The 18,738-nt window shown below is 40.8% G+C and overlaps 1 protein-coding gene across 1 annotated transcript; it reads left to right on the plus strand.

Annotated features, from left to right (window-relative positions):
• Positions 1-1,095: 1,095 nt before the first annotated feature.
• Positions 1,096-15,986, plus strand: LOC308308304 (cystathionine beta-synthase-like). Its single transcript, XM_080753691.1, has 15 exons — positions 1,096-1,211; positions 5,568-5,981; positions 6,400-6,506; positions 8,796-8,930; positions 9,162-9,241; positions 9,352-9,556; positions 9,665-9,756; positions 10,100-10,225; positions 10,501-10,585; positions 10,742-10,847; positions 10,950-11,027; positions 11,507-11,641; positions 11,799-11,907; positions 12,567-12,651; positions 14,623-15,986. Exons 2-15 carry the CDS (start codon positions 5,575-5,577, stop codon positions 14,763-14,765), a joined length of 1,893 nt encoding a protein of 630 aa, XP_080609817.1. The 5' UTR covers positions 1,096-1,211; positions 5,568-5,574; the 3' UTR covers positions 14,766-15,986.
• Positions 15,987-18,738: the final 2,752 nt, after the last annotated feature.

Here is an 18,738-nt window from a genome sequence, read left to right on the forward strand (position 1 = left end):
TGAAAATAACAATGTCTCATTAAATTTAAAAGATTTGTATTGAATATGACTCCTCCTCTTTCCTCAATCAGAATGCTTAGTTTTTGATAGTACAGTTTAAATGATTTCCCTTTTATAATTTATGTTGTAAATGTTGGCCCTGTGCACCACTCCATAGTTCTTTCATTACAGTGTATGTAAACCTGCCCTGCACTTAATTGCTAGTGCTTAAACTAAAGCAAAACCCGGTAACTTGTTATACAAAGAAAGGTTTGGCAGGATAATTATCTATACAGCTTATCTATTGATCGCCACTCCAGAAAAGGATGATCGCATGAATAAAATCGGCCCGTGATCTACAGTAACTGACCCTGACCTAGGCTCTCCAGTATGCTGATGGTAAACAAAGTTGCTTATCCTTCCATGAGCATTGACATGTTGTTTTGTTACATTCTTGCAGTATTTGAAAAAAGTCAGCTTCAAGATAGTCATGTGATTTTGTGTCTGTGGGTGGGGTGGATGTCATAGTTTTGAGAAAGTTTAAGGAATGTTGTGGCTGGGTTGACACTACTGGTTCTATAACAAATATTTTTTTATGTTAAGTTTGCCAAACCCTTCAGGGGTATGTGTGATGATTATATACCGGTAGTAATAAAACTACCGCAAGCTCTCATGTTGGGGCAGCATCTGGCAATGGTTGCCATAAGCTATAAAATGTGTTTTCTTTAGAGATGTTGGCTGGGATCAGAAAGAAAGGGGAGGGAACAAGTTTGTCATGAACAGCACCTTTTTCTTCTGTAAATTTGATAGCCCATCAACAAAAATATTTAGACAAATTGTATCAATATTTTATATTATATCATACAATGCCAGTATTGCACTTAAAATTGGTAAACAAATCAGTGTTTAATGTTTTTGATGCTGTGCTCCAGCTCTTCTATCTTGGGACGTTTAAATAAGCCCTGCTAGCATCTACTCATCCAAGGCGGGGGCCCGACAGATAACTGAGCCCTGATTGGAGGATGAATGTATTCAGCCGCCCCCGCCACAGCCAATGAATGTAAACACCAAAGAAGAACCCTCCAATCAGGTTGGCTAGCGTTTTCTGCCTTTAAAGCATGAGGTGAGCTGACGAGTAGTCTCTTTAGTCTGTGTCTGTCTGAGCTACACCAAAGCGAAAGGTTATCATCTCGTAATTGCATCCAGTTTCCCCAAGCTTTACTGACAAAACGGTGAGTGAACATTCTTTTTATTTTTAAGAAATGGAAGCTGTAGGCTATGTTAAACCGATTTAGGTGACTTCATTGAGAGAGTGAGTCACAATCACACGCGCTCTCCATCACCAGGATTAGCGTTACACGCTGCGCAAAATTTAACCACGGTTTCTTGGATAATCTAGTTATTTTGTTTAAATAATTTGTATGTCTGTAGAGTTGTGACTGTCTTATCAACACACTATACTGTAACCAGAAACATCAACCGGCGACTGGATGACAATAACAGAGCTATGATAACCTTGTATGATGAAACAATGCTACGTCATAGCATCTCCTGGCCAGCCAGCCACATAATGTCTATGCGGTTGTTGCATCATCCTTAACAATTACTATTATTTAGACTGTATAGGCATACAATTGTACTTTACTGCAAAACCGCAACTGAGTCTGCACATAATGTGCTTCTGAATCTCTCTTTTTTTTCTTCTTTTTTTTTTAATGTGCTTCTGAATCTCTCTTTTTTTTCTTCTTTTTGTTGTCTATGAAATAATTTAAATGTTACTCCCCTTAAGATAAGAACTACACAAATCTATCACTAAAGCCAATGGTTTTGTCAATAATATGTTGACTATCACTGAATCACAAATAATTACCACTAGCACTTCAGAAAACTAATTTAAATGGTCTAATAATAAAAATGTTAAGAATGTGTTATTCTTAACAGGGGTACAGGTATACATATCTGGTCTGCTCCGATTATCTGGAATGTTCTTTCAGATTTGTATTTATCATTATTTGTTATTCTTTAGTATAGAGAGGACACTTGTTTTATACTCCACGCTTAACATTATATTAATATTATTAATTAGTTAAGGCTTTCATGTAGCCTACTGGTATGGATTCAAAGAGGTTCCTGGCTGATGAAAGCATGGTGCCCTGTGGGCTCATCAGGTTCAAACACTGTGGTAGGAACATAGTAGGTCCGGTAGACTACCAGGCCAGTACTAAAAGGGATTAGCCTAGTTAAGGTAAATAGGCTTAAGACCAAGATGATCATTTCATGGCCATCATACAAAAGTGTATGTAGTTGCATCAAAAAGTATTCAGTTAAAGCATCTCATTCTGGATTTTCTTATTTCCTTGGATGTCCCACAATTGTCATGATATTAAATAAAATGTTTTGAGACGCTGAGGAAGGCCACACGGCCGAAACCGGTCCGTCTATTCGGTGAGATGCTGTGAAATAATGATTTAATAAATCTACAAAGAAACTACTCCAGAGAGTGCGGATATTCCCTTTTTTCCTATTAAATAAAATGTAGAATTGAATTGACAACTTAAATGTATTGCCATTTGCATCCATACTGGATGAACAGCCGAATACAGCATTTACTGTGCTCCTTAGCCACTTGTGGCCTGTCAATAGCAGACCTACAAGCTCACAATGTGTCACACTCGCAACATGTACGTTTTACATTTTCTGATCTTTTTTGAATATTTTCTTTTACTCTTGACTGCCCAAAATGGGGTCACCATGATTAAAGTGGTTAATAAACCTTGAAGAGTACTATCAACCTTTCCCTATTTTACCCCATGTTGGCATGAGAGCAGTATAAGTGAGCACTTGAATCTGTTTTGCTGTCTCAGATCCAGTATTACTTTCTGCACAGTGTTATTATACACACTCAGCACTCACGCACTGGTGGTGTCTGTGGCAGCTGATGGGACACACCTCCAGTGTGCTCTGCCGTCATCCTGTGGGTTGAGAAGCAGGGTTCGGGTTGCAGGGCCATAATACTAGGTCCTTTAAGGAGCTAGTTACAGAAGAACAGCTATTCATAGTCCACGTAGTTAACCCATGGCATCCTTATTCTGGGATCAACATTTGGCGAAAATGGCAGATCTACAAGGTACAAGCACACAGCAAGTTGTGCTGTGTGGAGCAATGTGACCTTAGATCATGAATTTTTCAGCAACTATTTAGTGTTGAGTGAATGGGGCAGAAGGCAGTTGAGATGTGAGATTATTCTGTAGATCACCACACGAATATGGAAAACTATTACTACCATGAATCCTTGGAAGTTCAATAATATTTTGTCAGCTTAGTCTAATTCAGTTAATGCCTTCTTATTCTTTATTCTGGCTTTTTGTGTGTTGTGTGCCTGCAGCACGTGTGTGCGCACGTCACGTGTGTACATGTGTGTGCACATGTGTTAGTGTGTACATATAGTCAAGTGTGTACATATGTGCGCACGTGTGTGTATTGAGTGTGATTTAACCCAGCTGTTTCAGTTCATGGATGCAGTGTGTGCTGTGTTATATAACAGCCATCTTGCCAGGCTAGAGTGTAGTAGTGGTTTTCAAATCTTGTGGCCATAATTGTAGGCTTATTTTACTGGTGTTTGGCACATTGGCACAACAACTGACAGACTACAACTTGTTCAAAATGCGGCAGCCAGAGTTTTAACTAAAACTAAGATAAGAGAACATATTACTCCAGTCTTAGCGTCGCTACACTGGCTCCCGGTTGTTTTTAGGATTGATTTTAAAATACTTTTACTTGTTTATAAAGCTCTAAATGGTCTGGCACCTTCGTACCTCTATGACTGCCTGCATAGATATGTTCCAACCCGCCCACTCAGGTCCTCTAGTGCAGACCTACTTGAGGCGCCAACAATGAAATATAAAAAATATGGTGAAGCAGCTTTCTGCTTCTACGGACCGACAGCTTGGAATAAACTCCCACTACACCTAAGACAGGCAGCCTCTGTGGATAGCTTTAAAGCACAGCTCAAGACCTATTTCTTTACTCTTGCTTTTAGCTAAATTTTTAAATCCCTGTGCTGCTAATTGACGTCCGCACTGTTCTGAAATTGTTATTTCTCTGCTTAATTGTAATAATTTTAATTATTTCTTTTTATTCTGTATTTTTTATTTTATTTTACTGTTTCTCTGTTAACTCATTGAATGCCCTTTTCAAGATGGCCGCCAAGTACCAGGATGCCACGTTCCTAAATTTCTAGTGCACGGATCAATTTTTTGTGCACGGATCGTGCACGCCCATGCACCATATATGCACCATATGTGTAGTACTTTTTAACAGCTTTCAAACAAAAAAATCCGCTTGGAAATCCGTTCAGGCATTCATGAGATAGAAGCCTTCAAAGTCAGACAAAACAAACACTGCCACCTTCCTAAATTTCTAGTGCACGGATCAATTTTTAGTGCACGGATCGTGCACGCCCATGCCTAGATCATGCACCATATGTGTAGTACTTTTTAACAGCTTTCAAACAAAAAAATCCGCTTGGAAATCCGTTCAGGCATTCATGAGATACAAGCCTTCAAAGTCAGACAAAACAGCCATTTTTTACATTTTGAAAGATGTGTTTGTTATGGGGCTAAACATGCAATTTCGCAATTGCGATCATGCCTAATACATTTGAGGCATTTTTAGAAATTTTTTTATAAAAAAATTTTTTTGAATTTTTTTTTTTTTTTTTTTTCAAAATGGCTTCCAACTCGGGAAACTCGGGCTGTGGCAGCCTGGGAGTACTGTAATAACTCGTGAAACTCGTGCCTTGGCAGTCAATGAGTTAAGCACTTGTGCTTCATTTTCTGCTCTGTAAAGCGCTTTGAGCTGCATTTCATGTCATGAAAGGTGCTATACAAATAAAGTTTATTATTATTATTATTATTACATTTGATCTGTCACAGAGTGTGTATGTATCCAATATGTTTTGCACTTTTGTTGTTTGAGCAAAATACTTTCTATGCATTCTATTGATTAAATGGATTAATTTACATTTTTTGTGATACAATCCTGTGGACCGTACAAACTTTAATATGTACCCTCCTACAATTTGAGCCACTTGAGGCTTATACAGTAAAATGAACAGGGAGGAGATATGTTTTGGGGAGGAGTTTAAGGATCAACCTAACCCATTTATTTTGCAAGTTCTATAACTTCTTGATCTTTGTCTAGTGTACCAGGATGTGCCTGCATAATCAAATGCCATTGAACAAGTGCCTCAAGAGCAATTTTATCTATAGTCTGACATAAGCTGTGCAGTCCATCTTATCTTTGGTTACATGTTCTTTTAGTACATTTTGCTGAATATGCTATTTTTTGCCGTGTGGCTTATCTGGCAATATTGTACTGATATCAAAAGGAACACCTGTATCACAACTGCTTTGCAAATAACCAAAACAAAAGTTGTTTGTAAAGGTAGCGGGAGGTCATCAACCCACACATAATTCTGTTTTGACGACTGTTGGGAATTAAGTAGACCCTCGATGTGGTTCTAAGAGTTTTCCTCTGGTGAGTGATGATTGGCAAGCTGATCACTTAAATCTCTTTTCTCCTTACAGGTGAGACATGCCTTCCGTTCCTTCCAGCACAGATGTGAGTCCTATCCCTTCCATCTGCCCCCATGCAGCTAAACTTCGCAATGCACAACTTCACCTCAGTGGAGATGCCATGAACAATGGCGTGGCCATCATTAACGCAGGGCCAAAGCCGTTTGCCGACACCCACACAAATGGAGATGCAAAAACCTTGAAGTTGTCCTTGAATGGATCAGCCCAAGTTAATGGAGACAAAGATGGCTTCAGGGTTACAAACGGATCATCCCACGTCAACGAGGACAAAAGTGAGAATGAGATGGAGAAAGGAGACGTGGCCAACGGTGGGAGGGTGTGGATCCGCCCTGACTTGCCTAGCAGGTGCACGTGGCGACTAGGCATGCCCAATTCTTCTGAGTCACCTCATACCCATCCAGTACGGTGAGTCACTTAGAAATAAGATACACTTTAAAGTGTCAACAGTGACACTATCAACCTAGGTGTGCACACAGTTCCTCCACCTACAGTACTGTATATCTGTCTTTCAATTACCGTAATATAAAATGTCTCATCATAATTTCAGTTTTTAATACAGGAGTTAGGGGGGATGTACTGTATGTGTGGTCTATTTTTACATGGAACAATTTCTGCTCTACTGGTTCCATGAAATCAATAAAGTACTCATAATATATCCAAGTCCACTTCAGCATGGTATTTGGGGGTGGCATTAGTGGCATTATAAAAGCAACTAGCAGAGTAAATTAAAAAATAATCCTTGGATTTGTCTTCATCAGAGTCTAGCCAGGACTCTGCATGTTCTGACTTGTTTCAACATTCTTTTAAAAATGTGTTCTCACAGCACCAAAGCACCCAGTATCCTTCCCAACATCCTCAGGAGGATCGGAGACACACCACTGGTCCGTATGAACAAGGTCAACAAAGCCTTCGGACTCAAGTGTGAGCTTTGTGAGTAATTGCAAAACATACACACAAATCCTATCTTGAACACATCCACTGACAAAACAAAAAACGAGTGTTTTATAAAGACATGTTCAGACATTGCTCATGAGAAATTATTCTTGTTATCCATTGTTCTTTTAGGCCTATCTAATTAGGACCTTTAAACTGTATATATTTTAGTTAAATATTTTCTGTCAAATGTACAAAATATTTTCCGTCAAATGTACAAATTGTAGTAAAGATCTTTTCACTGGTACTGTCTAAGCTTGGCTTGTTAAGCTTTGAAATTAGACCTTGTTACATTCCATGTTGGATAAAGGCTGATTCAGACACAACGCAGGGTCTCATTTGCCCTGCACAAGGATTGGTTCGTGAAATAATTGGCTAGCCACGTGTTTGTGTGTCGGTCTGTGTTATTTCCGTATTACAGAGAACTGTCTGGCAGCCACTCAGTCTGCCTTAGCCAACAGATATCATGTGACCCATACACCTACCAATGTAAATTGTAAACATTAAAATCTACTTGGGCTTAAATGCACTGCTTCACGATCATAATTTATGGCGAAGTATGAGGGTAAACTTTTACTCAACTGCATTACTTTTGGCTTGTTTTTCTCTTTACTGAAACCAGAAAATGAGAGGATTTGGACCTGATTGAGCCGGGATATGTGTGGTTGGGAAGGCAGTGAGTGGTCTTGAGCACTGCACGGTCATTGGGTTTGAGACTGCAATAACCTTTAAGGAATGTAGCTTGCCGGCATGTGGATAAATGTTAGGCTTTCAAATGGAGGAACCGCTTAGGTTAGGCTTAGGTGAGGCAGGACAATCGTGTTTACTTGCACCAAGAACTCTTTGGTACAACCTCCTTTCTCTTGTTTCAACAGCGGGAACATTAAGGTATCACATAGCCTTTTCCCCTGTCCTTCACGTCAACACTGTGACTGTAGAGGTTTTGTCTGATATCGTGGCCTCCAGGAGGTGGGGAGATGAACATGAAAGACTTGCTGTTCTTTCGGTTGGCAAAGTTGAGAGAGCCAGTGTGACGTAAATAGGGGGGAGGGAGGGTTGTTGACTGGTCAAGGTGACACCACCAGGCTGAATCGTGACTCCCACATGATTTGGATGGATGGTCAGGTTCTGAAGCCAAGAGGTATTGCAAGAGAGAGAGCCAGGGGGCTGCAGTGAATCGGTTTCCAGTACATGTGTAGTGTCATGTCCTCAAATAAGCCAGCGTTGTATTAGTCAGACCCTTGTTTAGAACAAGTTGAGTGTTTTCACTTTCTATATACATCAGCTATCCTCTTTCCTGCACTTGGAAAGTTGTTTTGGGTCATCGAGACAGCTGTAGTACAGCATGTTCTAGTCCAGTGGTTCCCAAACTTTTTGGCTTGAGACCCAAAAGAGTTTCCGACTGTTTGAGAAACATAGTTCTAGACTGTATCATTTTATACTACTGGCTCCATTGAGTTTGCAGGGTTAGGGTTCACTCAAGAGGAACCCTGTCATAGCCATCATTTAAGCTTATTTCCAAAGAGTGCCATTGTGCACCCCTGTAATTGTTGAAAGTCAATCTCTGGTTTGTTCCGATGGCTTAATGAAACAAAGGACCTTGTATCCATACTTCTATGGTTTTCACGTGACTGAGATTAGTCTTTTTAGTCTGTCTGGTTCACATTTGTAGCTTTATAAGAATTTGTGCCAATTTGTGCTGGTGTAATTAATAATGTGCTGCATAGTTATGGGTTTGGGAGAGTGTGAGGGCTTGCGTGTGAGAGTACTATGTATGAGAAAGTTCTGGACCTTTAGACCACCTTCTTTAATTCTCAGAATCGGCTCATGTCTGCTTGTTTCTTGTAATAGCCCTTGGCTTGGGAAACTAACTAGACTGGTGCTCTAAAGTAGATTTAATTATTTGTACAGAGAATTCTTATTTTGAGGATCATCTTATCAAGGGTGTTTAACTTAATTGGATTACCTCTCTTGGCCCTCACAATGCTCTCAGAATACATTTATGATAACAGTACTGGTATTTTAGATGTGGCAGATAACATTCGGATATTGGTTCACAATGCCCAAGGCTATGTACATCTACATTGGCAGAAACAGAAAGCGGCTAAATGACATTTCTTGTTCCACAAAGCTTGCACATTTTGTTTGCTTTATCTACATAGATAACCCTTACAGACTCACTGAACTGTAGTAACTCATTGTGCTTAGCGACATGAAATACCTCCCATGTGAAGGTCTGTGTTTAGTGACATGAAATGACCTCCCATGTGAAATGTCCGTGTTCAGTGGCCAAGTGTGAGTTCTTCAACGCTGGAGGAAGTGTGAAGGACAGGATTGCCTTGCGGATGGTGGAGGATGCCGAGAGGACTGGCCTGCTCAAACCAGGGGACACCATCATTGAACCCACCTCTGGCAACACAGGTACATTACAGGCCAAAAAAAGGGGATACATGCATAATGATGCCACACGGTACAATCCTCTGTTTTAAGTCAAACATTTGATGTATTAAAACTGAGATATCAGTTGAATTGTTCTTATATCATCATACACAGTGCAATCCTCAGAGTTGTCACATGACAACCTGTTGTGACTTTAGTTACGTTACATTATAGTAACTCACCCATGACACTGTTATCTCTGTTTGACGGCAGGCATCGGCCTGGCCCTCGCATCCGCAGTCAAAGGCTATCGATGCATCATCGTCATGCCTGAGAAGATGAGCATGGAAAAGGTGAGGTTGTCATTTTTCACATTACTATTCATGGCTCCATTTTGTGTCACATGTCGATAATTGAAATCTGGTCCTATGTCCATAATTGAAATCTGGTCCTATGTTCCCAGGTGGATGTACTGAGAGCTCTTGGGGCGGAGATTGTGCGCACTCCTACTGCTGCAAGCTTTGATTCGCCAGAGTCCCACGTGGGTGTGGCTTGGCGTCTGAAAAACGAGATCCCCAACTCGCACATCCTCGACCAGTATCGTAACCCCAGCAACCCCCTGGCTCACTATGATACTACAGCCGAGGAGATTCTGGAACAATGTGACGGTATGTGGTGGTTAGTGTTAATAGAAAACATTTTTTAGACGCAAGCTGTGTATAACATGCCAAATAATAGATCTTAAATGAAGTTTAAAGTGTACCCTTTCCTTCTAGGTAAATTGGACATGTTGGTGGCTGGAGCTGGTACAGGCGGCACCATCACTGGCATTGCCCGCAAGCTGAAGGAGAGATGCCCCAACATCAAGGCAAGGCGCTGACACCATTTTGACTGTTTTCCTAATGCTAAATCTAAATGCATGTTTATGGCAGGCGTGTGTGCCTACCATCCTTTTTATCCATCAAAGTCAGCGTGTTATTAAATCCAGTTGATCTCACCATTGGTAAGCTTATTGTTGCACATTTGTGTTTTCCCCAAAAGTGGCATGTGACTGCATGCTTAGTAACAGAAAGTGTCATTAATGGATAATACACATTGCAAAAGCTTCAAGATAACTCTGTTCCTGTCCTGCCCAACATGACAGCATTAAAACTGATGATGATACACTTATGATTATGTGATGCTATATCAATATTATGTATTTGTCATAGATTGTGGGAGTAGACCCTGAAGGCTCAATCCTGGCTGAACCAGCAGAGCTGAATAAGACTGATAAGACTCAGTATGAAGTGGAGGGCATTGGATACGACTTCATCCCCACAGTGCTGGATAGATCTGTAAGTGTTTGTCATCCGTTTGTAATTCAGAAATATGTCATCAACCATTTGAACCATTTGTAATTCAGAAATATGTCATCAACCATTTGAACCCTAGCGTCCCTTTTCTTGGCATGTCAATAATAGGCAAATATTTGCCTATCATCGTAAACAAAGAAATTTGGTGTACAAGGGCAAAGAAGGAGGGGACCAAGTAATAAACCCCTGGCTTTGTGACTGTATAGGCTTTAAAGTGGATAATTGTGCATTTGTGATGTTCTGACCAACTCTTGCAGGTGATGGACCAATGGTACAAGTCCAATGACGAGGAATCTTTCGCCATGTCACGCATGCTGATCAGAGATGAAGGACTTCTGTGTGGTAGGTTTGAATTTAACATTCACCCACGATGTTCAGTCATTGGTTCAGGTTGAACAGCAACTTGGCAGGTTATGTCTGCAAGCGTAAATCGACTCCAATTGTGTTGGAGTCGATTTACCTGTAGTCTTAAATTTGATATAATGTGCGTTACTGCAGGTGGGAGCTCTGGCACAGCGATGGCAGCAGCCGTAAGAGTGGCACAGGAGCTGAAGGAGGGACAGCGCTGTGTGGTAATCCTGCCAGACTCCATCCGCAACTACATGTAAGTTTAGGAGGAGCAAGCAACGCTTGACTGTGTCTGGTCCTGACTTTAAAACCCTGAGGCTAATCTGCTCTAATGATTCCCTGGTCTGCTTACTTCTAGGTCCAAGTTCCTGAGTGACAAGTGGATGTGTGAGAAAGGTTTCCTCAGCCCAGATGACCTGATGGTCTCTAAGCCATGGTGAGAAATGTCAGCTGAAAATATTGAAATGTGGAAAACACCACCTAGCCCTAGAATGGCTGCGATATGCATGTATGTTTGCCATATACTGTACACAGCCATAGAACACGCATAATTAATTCCTGTGAGCTGGGGTCAGCACTTGTCATGTCGTTTTTCATATCTATTTGAAGGTTGTGGCAGAAAACGTATATGTACTCGTTAACTTTATGGAACAATCACAGCCATTCTAGGGCTCAATTATACCATGCTTCATTTTGTTGTTTTTATTTTTATTTTTGCTTTATTGTAATCATGTGTTAAGCTCTTGTGCTTCATTTTCTGCTCTGTAAAGCGCTTTGAGCTGCATTTCATGTCATGAAAGGTGCTATACAAATACAGTTTTATTATTATTATTATTATCATAACCGTTTTTAAATCTTCTCCCCCTCCCCTCTCTCTACTAAACCAACCCTCCCCTCCAACCCCCTGTGTATTAGGTGGTGGAATCTGACTCTGCAGGGTCTGAATCTCTCCGCACCCCTTACAGTCCTGCCCTCTGTCTCCTGCCAGAAGACCATCAAGATATTAAAAGAGAATGCCTTTGACCAAGCCCCAGTCGTTGACGAATCAGGGTATACCTGGCTTAACTGTTACATTTGAATACAATGCTGTTGTACTTATAGAACAATATTGGCATTATAGAACAATATTGGCATTATTTTAGGCAACAAGTTGATTGTGAAAACCATGATCAATGGTGTGTTATCTTGTGTGTGTCTTTGTACACAGCGTGATCCTGGGAATGGTGACTCTGGGGAACATGCTGGCCTCCGTGTTGGCCGGGAAAGTGAAGCCCTCAGACCCTGTCAGCAAGGTGCTCTACAAGCAGTTCAAACAGGTTAGTCAAATGAACGCACATGACTACAGCCACACGTGCGTGGCTGTTGTCACGTGTAGATATGCAGACATGTATAGGCCCACGTATCGTCGCCGACGGGTGGAAACCTCGTAAGTCCAAAACCATTGAAGAATGGTGAAGAACCTGGGTCCCATATAGTGATTGTTAAGATCTTGTTAATGCTTTACATAGGTTCAATATTTATTATGAAACCCACAGACACAATTAAACACTGTCACTTTGACTTTAGAAAGTTTGCAAAAATGGTAGATCTTGAAATTGATGATCTGCTGTTTTTCTTTTTCTACTTCTGCGTTACCCAGTTGTATGACGAAAAAAAAAGAATGAAAAACGAATGAAATGTAGAAATACAAGGTCTTTACACAACCACAATGATATATTATTAATGACTATAATAGACTGTTGATAGACTAATTCATTCATATATTCAATGGCAATAGATGTCTAGAATTATTTATAGACTGTATATATTCAATGGCAATAGATGTCTAGATTGTTTATCTTGTATACATTTTTCAGAGTTTCAGAATGCTGTAAAACCTGATAAAATTTGGTTAAAACATGTTTATGTCTACGGATGCTTTCATGCATTGCTTATTCGGCCATATGTCCAACCTCACAATCTTTCCCCTTCTTAGGTGCGCCTGAACGATAACCTGGGGAAAGTGTCCCGTATCCTAGAAACGGATCATTTTGCCCTGGTGGTGCATGAGCAGATCCAATGTAAGTAAACATTCTTTATCCTTCCTGGTGTTCTCCTCCTGTCCCCTGTCATGGTTTCAATTTGGCCCATTCTTGCTTTGACAAGTACTGTATCTCTTCTAACCTATGAGAGTAGTGAGTAGAGAACTAATTTTTCAGAGACACACAATTCAATTCAATTCAAAGGAGCCTTATTGGCATGAGAAAACATACATTTCACAAATAAAATAAAACGGATTAAAATGGGGAACATGTATACAGTTGGAGGGAGTACAGCATTTTGTAAACAGCTATGTCGCATTGTGACATTTTATATATATATATATATATATATATATATATATATATATATATATACAGGGTATAAAGCTTTTGGATCAAATGGCAGCATTATTCTTTCTCAAAATGCGTTTAAAGGTAGCAGCTCTGTTTCATACTGTATGAGACACACACTGCTATGTTTTGTTGGCTAGGTGACCATCCTCTCTTGGCCAATAAACACCCAGAGCTGCATGGTTCAGGGGTCATTATTAAAATGTCCACCGCCTCCTCTCCAGGTAATAATAAGTCATTTATGGTGGTTTTTTCCTATTAACCCATGTCCTCCATATATTCCAACCTAACTGATAATCAACAGCACAAAGTTATTGCATCAGCGCAGCTTTACAGGCTGTTTATCACTAGAAAGAGATAAGCTTCAACAAACACTCACATGAGAGGTCTGAGTAAGCCTTAGTTATTTACCTTCTTCTTCACAGCGTTGGGAACATGAGATTTTAATCATGCTGCTGAAAATTTTCATTGGGTTGGCTTAAGTAAATAAGGGCGTGTTGGTATTTTTGGCCAAGCTCGTATGGTGGCACCAAGGTCCACCAGTCCTCGCCAGGAGCTGTATTCGTGTGCATAAACCAAACAAAACAAACTCCTCCCAAAGCCAGCCATTTGACATTTTAGGGATCTGTATCTGCCCAGAGCAGAAACAGAGATTCAACTCAGATTTGTGTAATGGCGCCACCAACTTGGGTTATGTGTACTGTGGTACACATGTGGTACACATAGCCCTGTTTTTTTTTTTTACGTGGTCTCTTCACAGTAAAATTCTTAGTGTTCATTTAACTATGAGAGGGTGCAAATGTAACCAAATATTGTACCCTGTCAAAGTTAGAAAATGGGTAAATTAACACTAAGGATTGTACTGTACTGCCTCAGCAGTTACATGTTGGACAGTTCAGTCGATAGAGCTCTCGCCTTTGGACCACAAGGTCATGGGTTTGATCCTGGGCACCGCCAACTCAGTGTATGAGAAGTAATGGGACCTGATGGTAGGTGTTGCGCTCCACCTCAGCAAGCCATCTCTCAGGAGTCTAGTGCATTGAAACGTGGCTAATACCAACAATAATCCTCTCTTACTTACACACAAACTTTGTTGGATAATGACAGTTCAATATTACATTTGAATAGGAAACAATTTGGCTTAAGTTTGACATATTTAATGACATAACTGCTCTGCTGAACACACATTACACATACTACCGTGTTACACAGCCTACACATACAGTATAATGGAAGCTACTTCCTACTGTGGTATCTGTATCCAGAGGGTTGCAGTTCTTCAAAAGCCCTATTATGTGACGCATGCAATCGGAGAACACACATGACTCAAACCAACTCTTTGGGTTCCAGTAAAAGGAAGTCGCTGTTGTTGCACAATCTCATAACCTAAGAGATGCGTTTAGGCTTGTTTAATTCCCAGTTTTGTGTTGACATCCTTGATCTAAGCCGAGGGGGAATGCCAAATTCTTTACTTGTTATTTCCATGTTGTCAATGGAATTTGACCTGAATGAGTTATGATTGCCTGGACAAAGAGGTGTTGGACAATGTTCATAATCACATGATTTGGGTTGTGATTAATTTGGATGGAAAGCATTCCCATTTGTTCCGTTGTTTGTTCAGAAATATCAGTGTAACTGTTAACAACTCTGTCACTCTAGATATGGCTGATGGGTCCTCTTGCCCGAGATATATGGTTTTCGGCGTTGTGACGTCTGTTGACCTCCTCCACTACATCACCACGCACGAGAGGCGGGAGCGCACACTGTCTGAGTGCTCACTGTCTGACGACATGTCAATGTAACCATCTCCTTTTGAACTTCTGCTGATCCGGCCACCCATCTATGAAGACATGAGCAACGATGATGATATAAATCTAGTGCGGTTTAGACTTAAATCCTATGCATTTACACCTGTTTGCACATCATCAATTGATTTCCATCTGTGAGGGTGAATTTTTACATGCTGGAAAGTAGTTGTATGCTTCGGTAGTGCAGATTACGTTGTCTAATGCTAACATCTGAGTTATTGAAATCACATCTTAAGACGGCTTTCTACAGTATCTTGCCTCACTCATTCCATCTTTAAGGTTATTCTTGAGGAATACACTAATGCTCTTTTTACATGAATCATTAAGGATGCCTTTTATCATTTAACACAGTTACACATTTGTTTAGTTTTTGGTCAGTGGTTATAGTGTAGGATAATCACAGTTCTGTATCTGGCTTGGCTTTCTAGCTCTGCTGTAGATAGTGTAGGTCTACAGCAATGCAAATCAACAGCTCTACCTTGTGGCTGATGATGGCAAAACAGGATAATGATTCAATACAAAGAGAAGAGAAACTGATGCAAGACTCGAGGCTTATACTTCATTGCATGAAAGTGTTGCTCTCCAAAAAGAACAGATTTTCACACAAATTGTCGAAAATCATATTTCAGAGTGGCATTCTCATACAACTTAGTATATAGATAGAAAGAATACAGGGTATCTGTTCAAGACTATCATTTGGCACTCTTCAATCATATGGGGTTGGTCAAAGATTAGAGCGTTTGGCACAAAGCCAAACTGGAACCCTAACATTTAGACAGGTGTTGGGTATTTTTTTTCTTGTATTGAGACAAGACTTATTGTGTTGAGCTGATGGCTGCTTTGTTATTTAAACTGAAATGTCTTAGTTACACAAGACAGGTCTTTTATAGAGGTCTGTCTGTGTTGTGCGGTTGGGTTGTTATACTCATTGATTTGTTTTTGCTATTCTCTGTACTTTTTGTTTAGATGTATAAATCATTACTGTTTGCATGGTAGTAGGCTATACGATATCCAATGAAATGGATATATATATTAATAGGAGAGACATGCTGATTCACTTAAATATGATTTTTGTTTTTTATCCAAATTCTCTCTGCCTGTTACTTTACAACTTTTTCAGGTTCAAGTTGCTTTTAGTTAACTCTTTTGGTTCAGCATTTCTTGTGATGTAATTATTTTATGGCTGGATTCCAATAAATAAAATGGTAAATGGTCCATTTATATAGCGCTTTTATCCAAAGCGCTTTATATAGATTGTGCATTACGTTCACCCATTCACGCACACATTCATACACCGGTGGCGGAGGAAACCATGCAAGGCACCAACCTACTCACCGGGAGAAATTAGGGGTTCAGAGTCTTGCCCAAGGACTCTTCGACATTAACTCAAGGGGAGCCCGGATTCGAACTGGGAACCCTTCGTGCTCTAATAGGGGTTTCTCTACCCCTGAGCTATGCCGCCCCATAAATAAAATAAAATATTCAGCTGAAAAGGTGTTAATTATTTACCATTACTGTGGTGTGTGTACCTGTAGGCTATTGATGAACTATCCACGCGGGGATAAATATTGAAGGTGTTTGTTAATTCTTAATTCTGAGGGAAGGAGACATTTTCATGGTTTAGAAGGGTTTTCTTGGAGCTAAGGTCACAGTTGGTATAAATATTGGGTTGAGTTTTGTGTGTCCCCATGACAATTCAAAATTACTTTTTACTAAACCATTGGTTAACATTGGCACATTTTTTCTTCCCATCTACTTCAATCAATCAATATAATTGTGTTACTCTGTCTGATTCACCCAATTTGCAGACAACAGTCTGGCCACGCGAGACAAGATGTAGTGGCTAACTTGCTTGGTTAATAAACCAGACTCTATCACACACTTACCACTACCACCAGTGGGTGGTGTTGAGCGCAGTCTGGTTTTAACCAGGCAAGTGGCTTCTGTTCTGTGAACGTCTTTTGTGTAAAAACCACAAGAGGGCAGTGTTGCCACGTATCTCCCATCACTTCCAGAGCCAGTATGATAGAACTTGGAAGCAAATGGGCTTTTCCATACAGTAGTAATATTGAAGAAAGAGCTTTCTTCAATATTCTGGCAAGCTATTGCCGAATACAATCTGCCACCTTTCATTTATTTTAAGTGGTAAAAAATAGTGCTGGCATCTTGTCTTTTGGGGATGTTTGGAGTTGGCATAGGCCTGTAGGCATCTGAGTAAAAGGGGAGTTCCTGACCTGGCAAGCAAATCTGTATTGACGCATACAGTCCTCCTTTAATTTCTGTTTTCGGAATCAGTGGGGTTAAATAAGTGTCTTTGCCCTTTGGGCTGTTTAGTACGGAGTTGGCATAGCCATTTTCATTATTTTACCACTCACCTGCTCTGAGGAAAGTGAGGGTGGACGTGGACACACAGCAAACAGCAAAGGTAGGCTAGGTTATTTCATCTTTCCATGTGATGACATCATCACCCACTTTGACCGTAAAGTCTTTGGCCTTGCAGAGGTTTAATCTGGACACAAAACGAATGGATTCAGTTTAGTGTAGCCTAATGGTGTTTTGTTAATTTGCAGTGAGTCAGGTGCAGCCAGATTATAGCCTACTGAGGTCAGAGTTTAGGCCTTTCTCAACCTGCAAAATACTGAAAGCCTGGTGACCCGAGGTTAGCAAAATACTGATAGCTAAGCTAACTGGTAATAGACCATATCCACCGGGCGCCGGGCGGCCATGTTTGAATTTTGCATTGAAAAACCGGGTGGGGTGGCATTTCATTAACTTAAAGGGATATTTCACTTTCAAAAACACTTTTGGTCATTTTATCGTCTACTCAGGTGTTTTCATTGACATTGCTATTCCGAAGATTGACTTCCATTATTCTAAGGGGGGGGTTAGTCCGACCACCTAACCCTAACCTCAGTAAAACTAACACTGGTGAATGCTAACCTGGTGAAATGCCAACCTGCCGACGCTGGTGAATGCTAACCTGGTGAATGTTTCTAAGTGGGGTATTTCGGAATGGGGATGTTTCTAAGTGGGGTTGTTTCGGAATGGAATCCCACCCCCACCATCACACTGGGTCCCTTCACAATTGCGTCAGTCATTTGTCGAAGTTATATCATTTTCTCACTCCCCTCAGAATCTAACTACTCTGTTCAAGAATGGTGAATGCTAAACTCTCGACGCTGGTAAATGCTAACCATGCGAAGCACCGAAGCCCCACTGCCATATCCAGCATTCAGCTGTGGGCTCTTGTGCCCACTTCCTCCTCTCTCCACATCCTCTTTCATGTCTCAATTATCCCGTGTTAGCCAATTGTTGGTGTCTCAGTCTATTCATCACACTGCAATGCAAACCACAGAAAATACAACACAAATCGCACAACTAATAACTAAGTATTAAATAAAATGAAAGCAAACACAATCACGCAAATATCCATTTACAAGCACACCCCTGGCCACCCCCATTTTCTAACTTTTCGTATTAGCTATGCAAAAGAGGCAAGCTAGCCTTGAGCTACTAACATTGTCCTGAGAAATAATACAGATCATGCTGTGATCATCCTTTACTGTCCTCCAGGTCATTTGAGCTGTCATCATTGTGTATTCTGGCCTGGCATAAGGAAACCCCCAGGATACATTAATGTCTTCCAGTGACTCAGTGTTTCAACAATTGGTTCCCATGATATCTGGTCTGTCCTCTAAGTTCCCCCCACACACGCACACACGCACGCGTACGCGTACACACATGCACGCACGCACGCACACGTACACACATGCACGCACGCACGCACGCACACACACACACACACACACACACACACACACACACACACACACACACAGTGTACACTAATCACGTGGTCACATAATGGTGTGGATGACATGTCTCAGTCTTTGCGGGGCTAATTGGACCGTATCAATTTCCGAGCACCACCGCGGGCGATGACGGAGAGCCCTCGTCACTGCACTGC

The sequence above is a fragment of the Nannobrachium achirus genome (genome assembly GCF_963921795.1).
Source record: "Nannobrachium achirus genome assembly, chromosome: 22".
NCBI classification, from domain to species: domain Eukaryota; kingdom Metazoa; phylum Chordata; class Actinopteri; order Myctophiformes; family Myctophidae; genus Nannobrachium; species Nannobrachium achirus.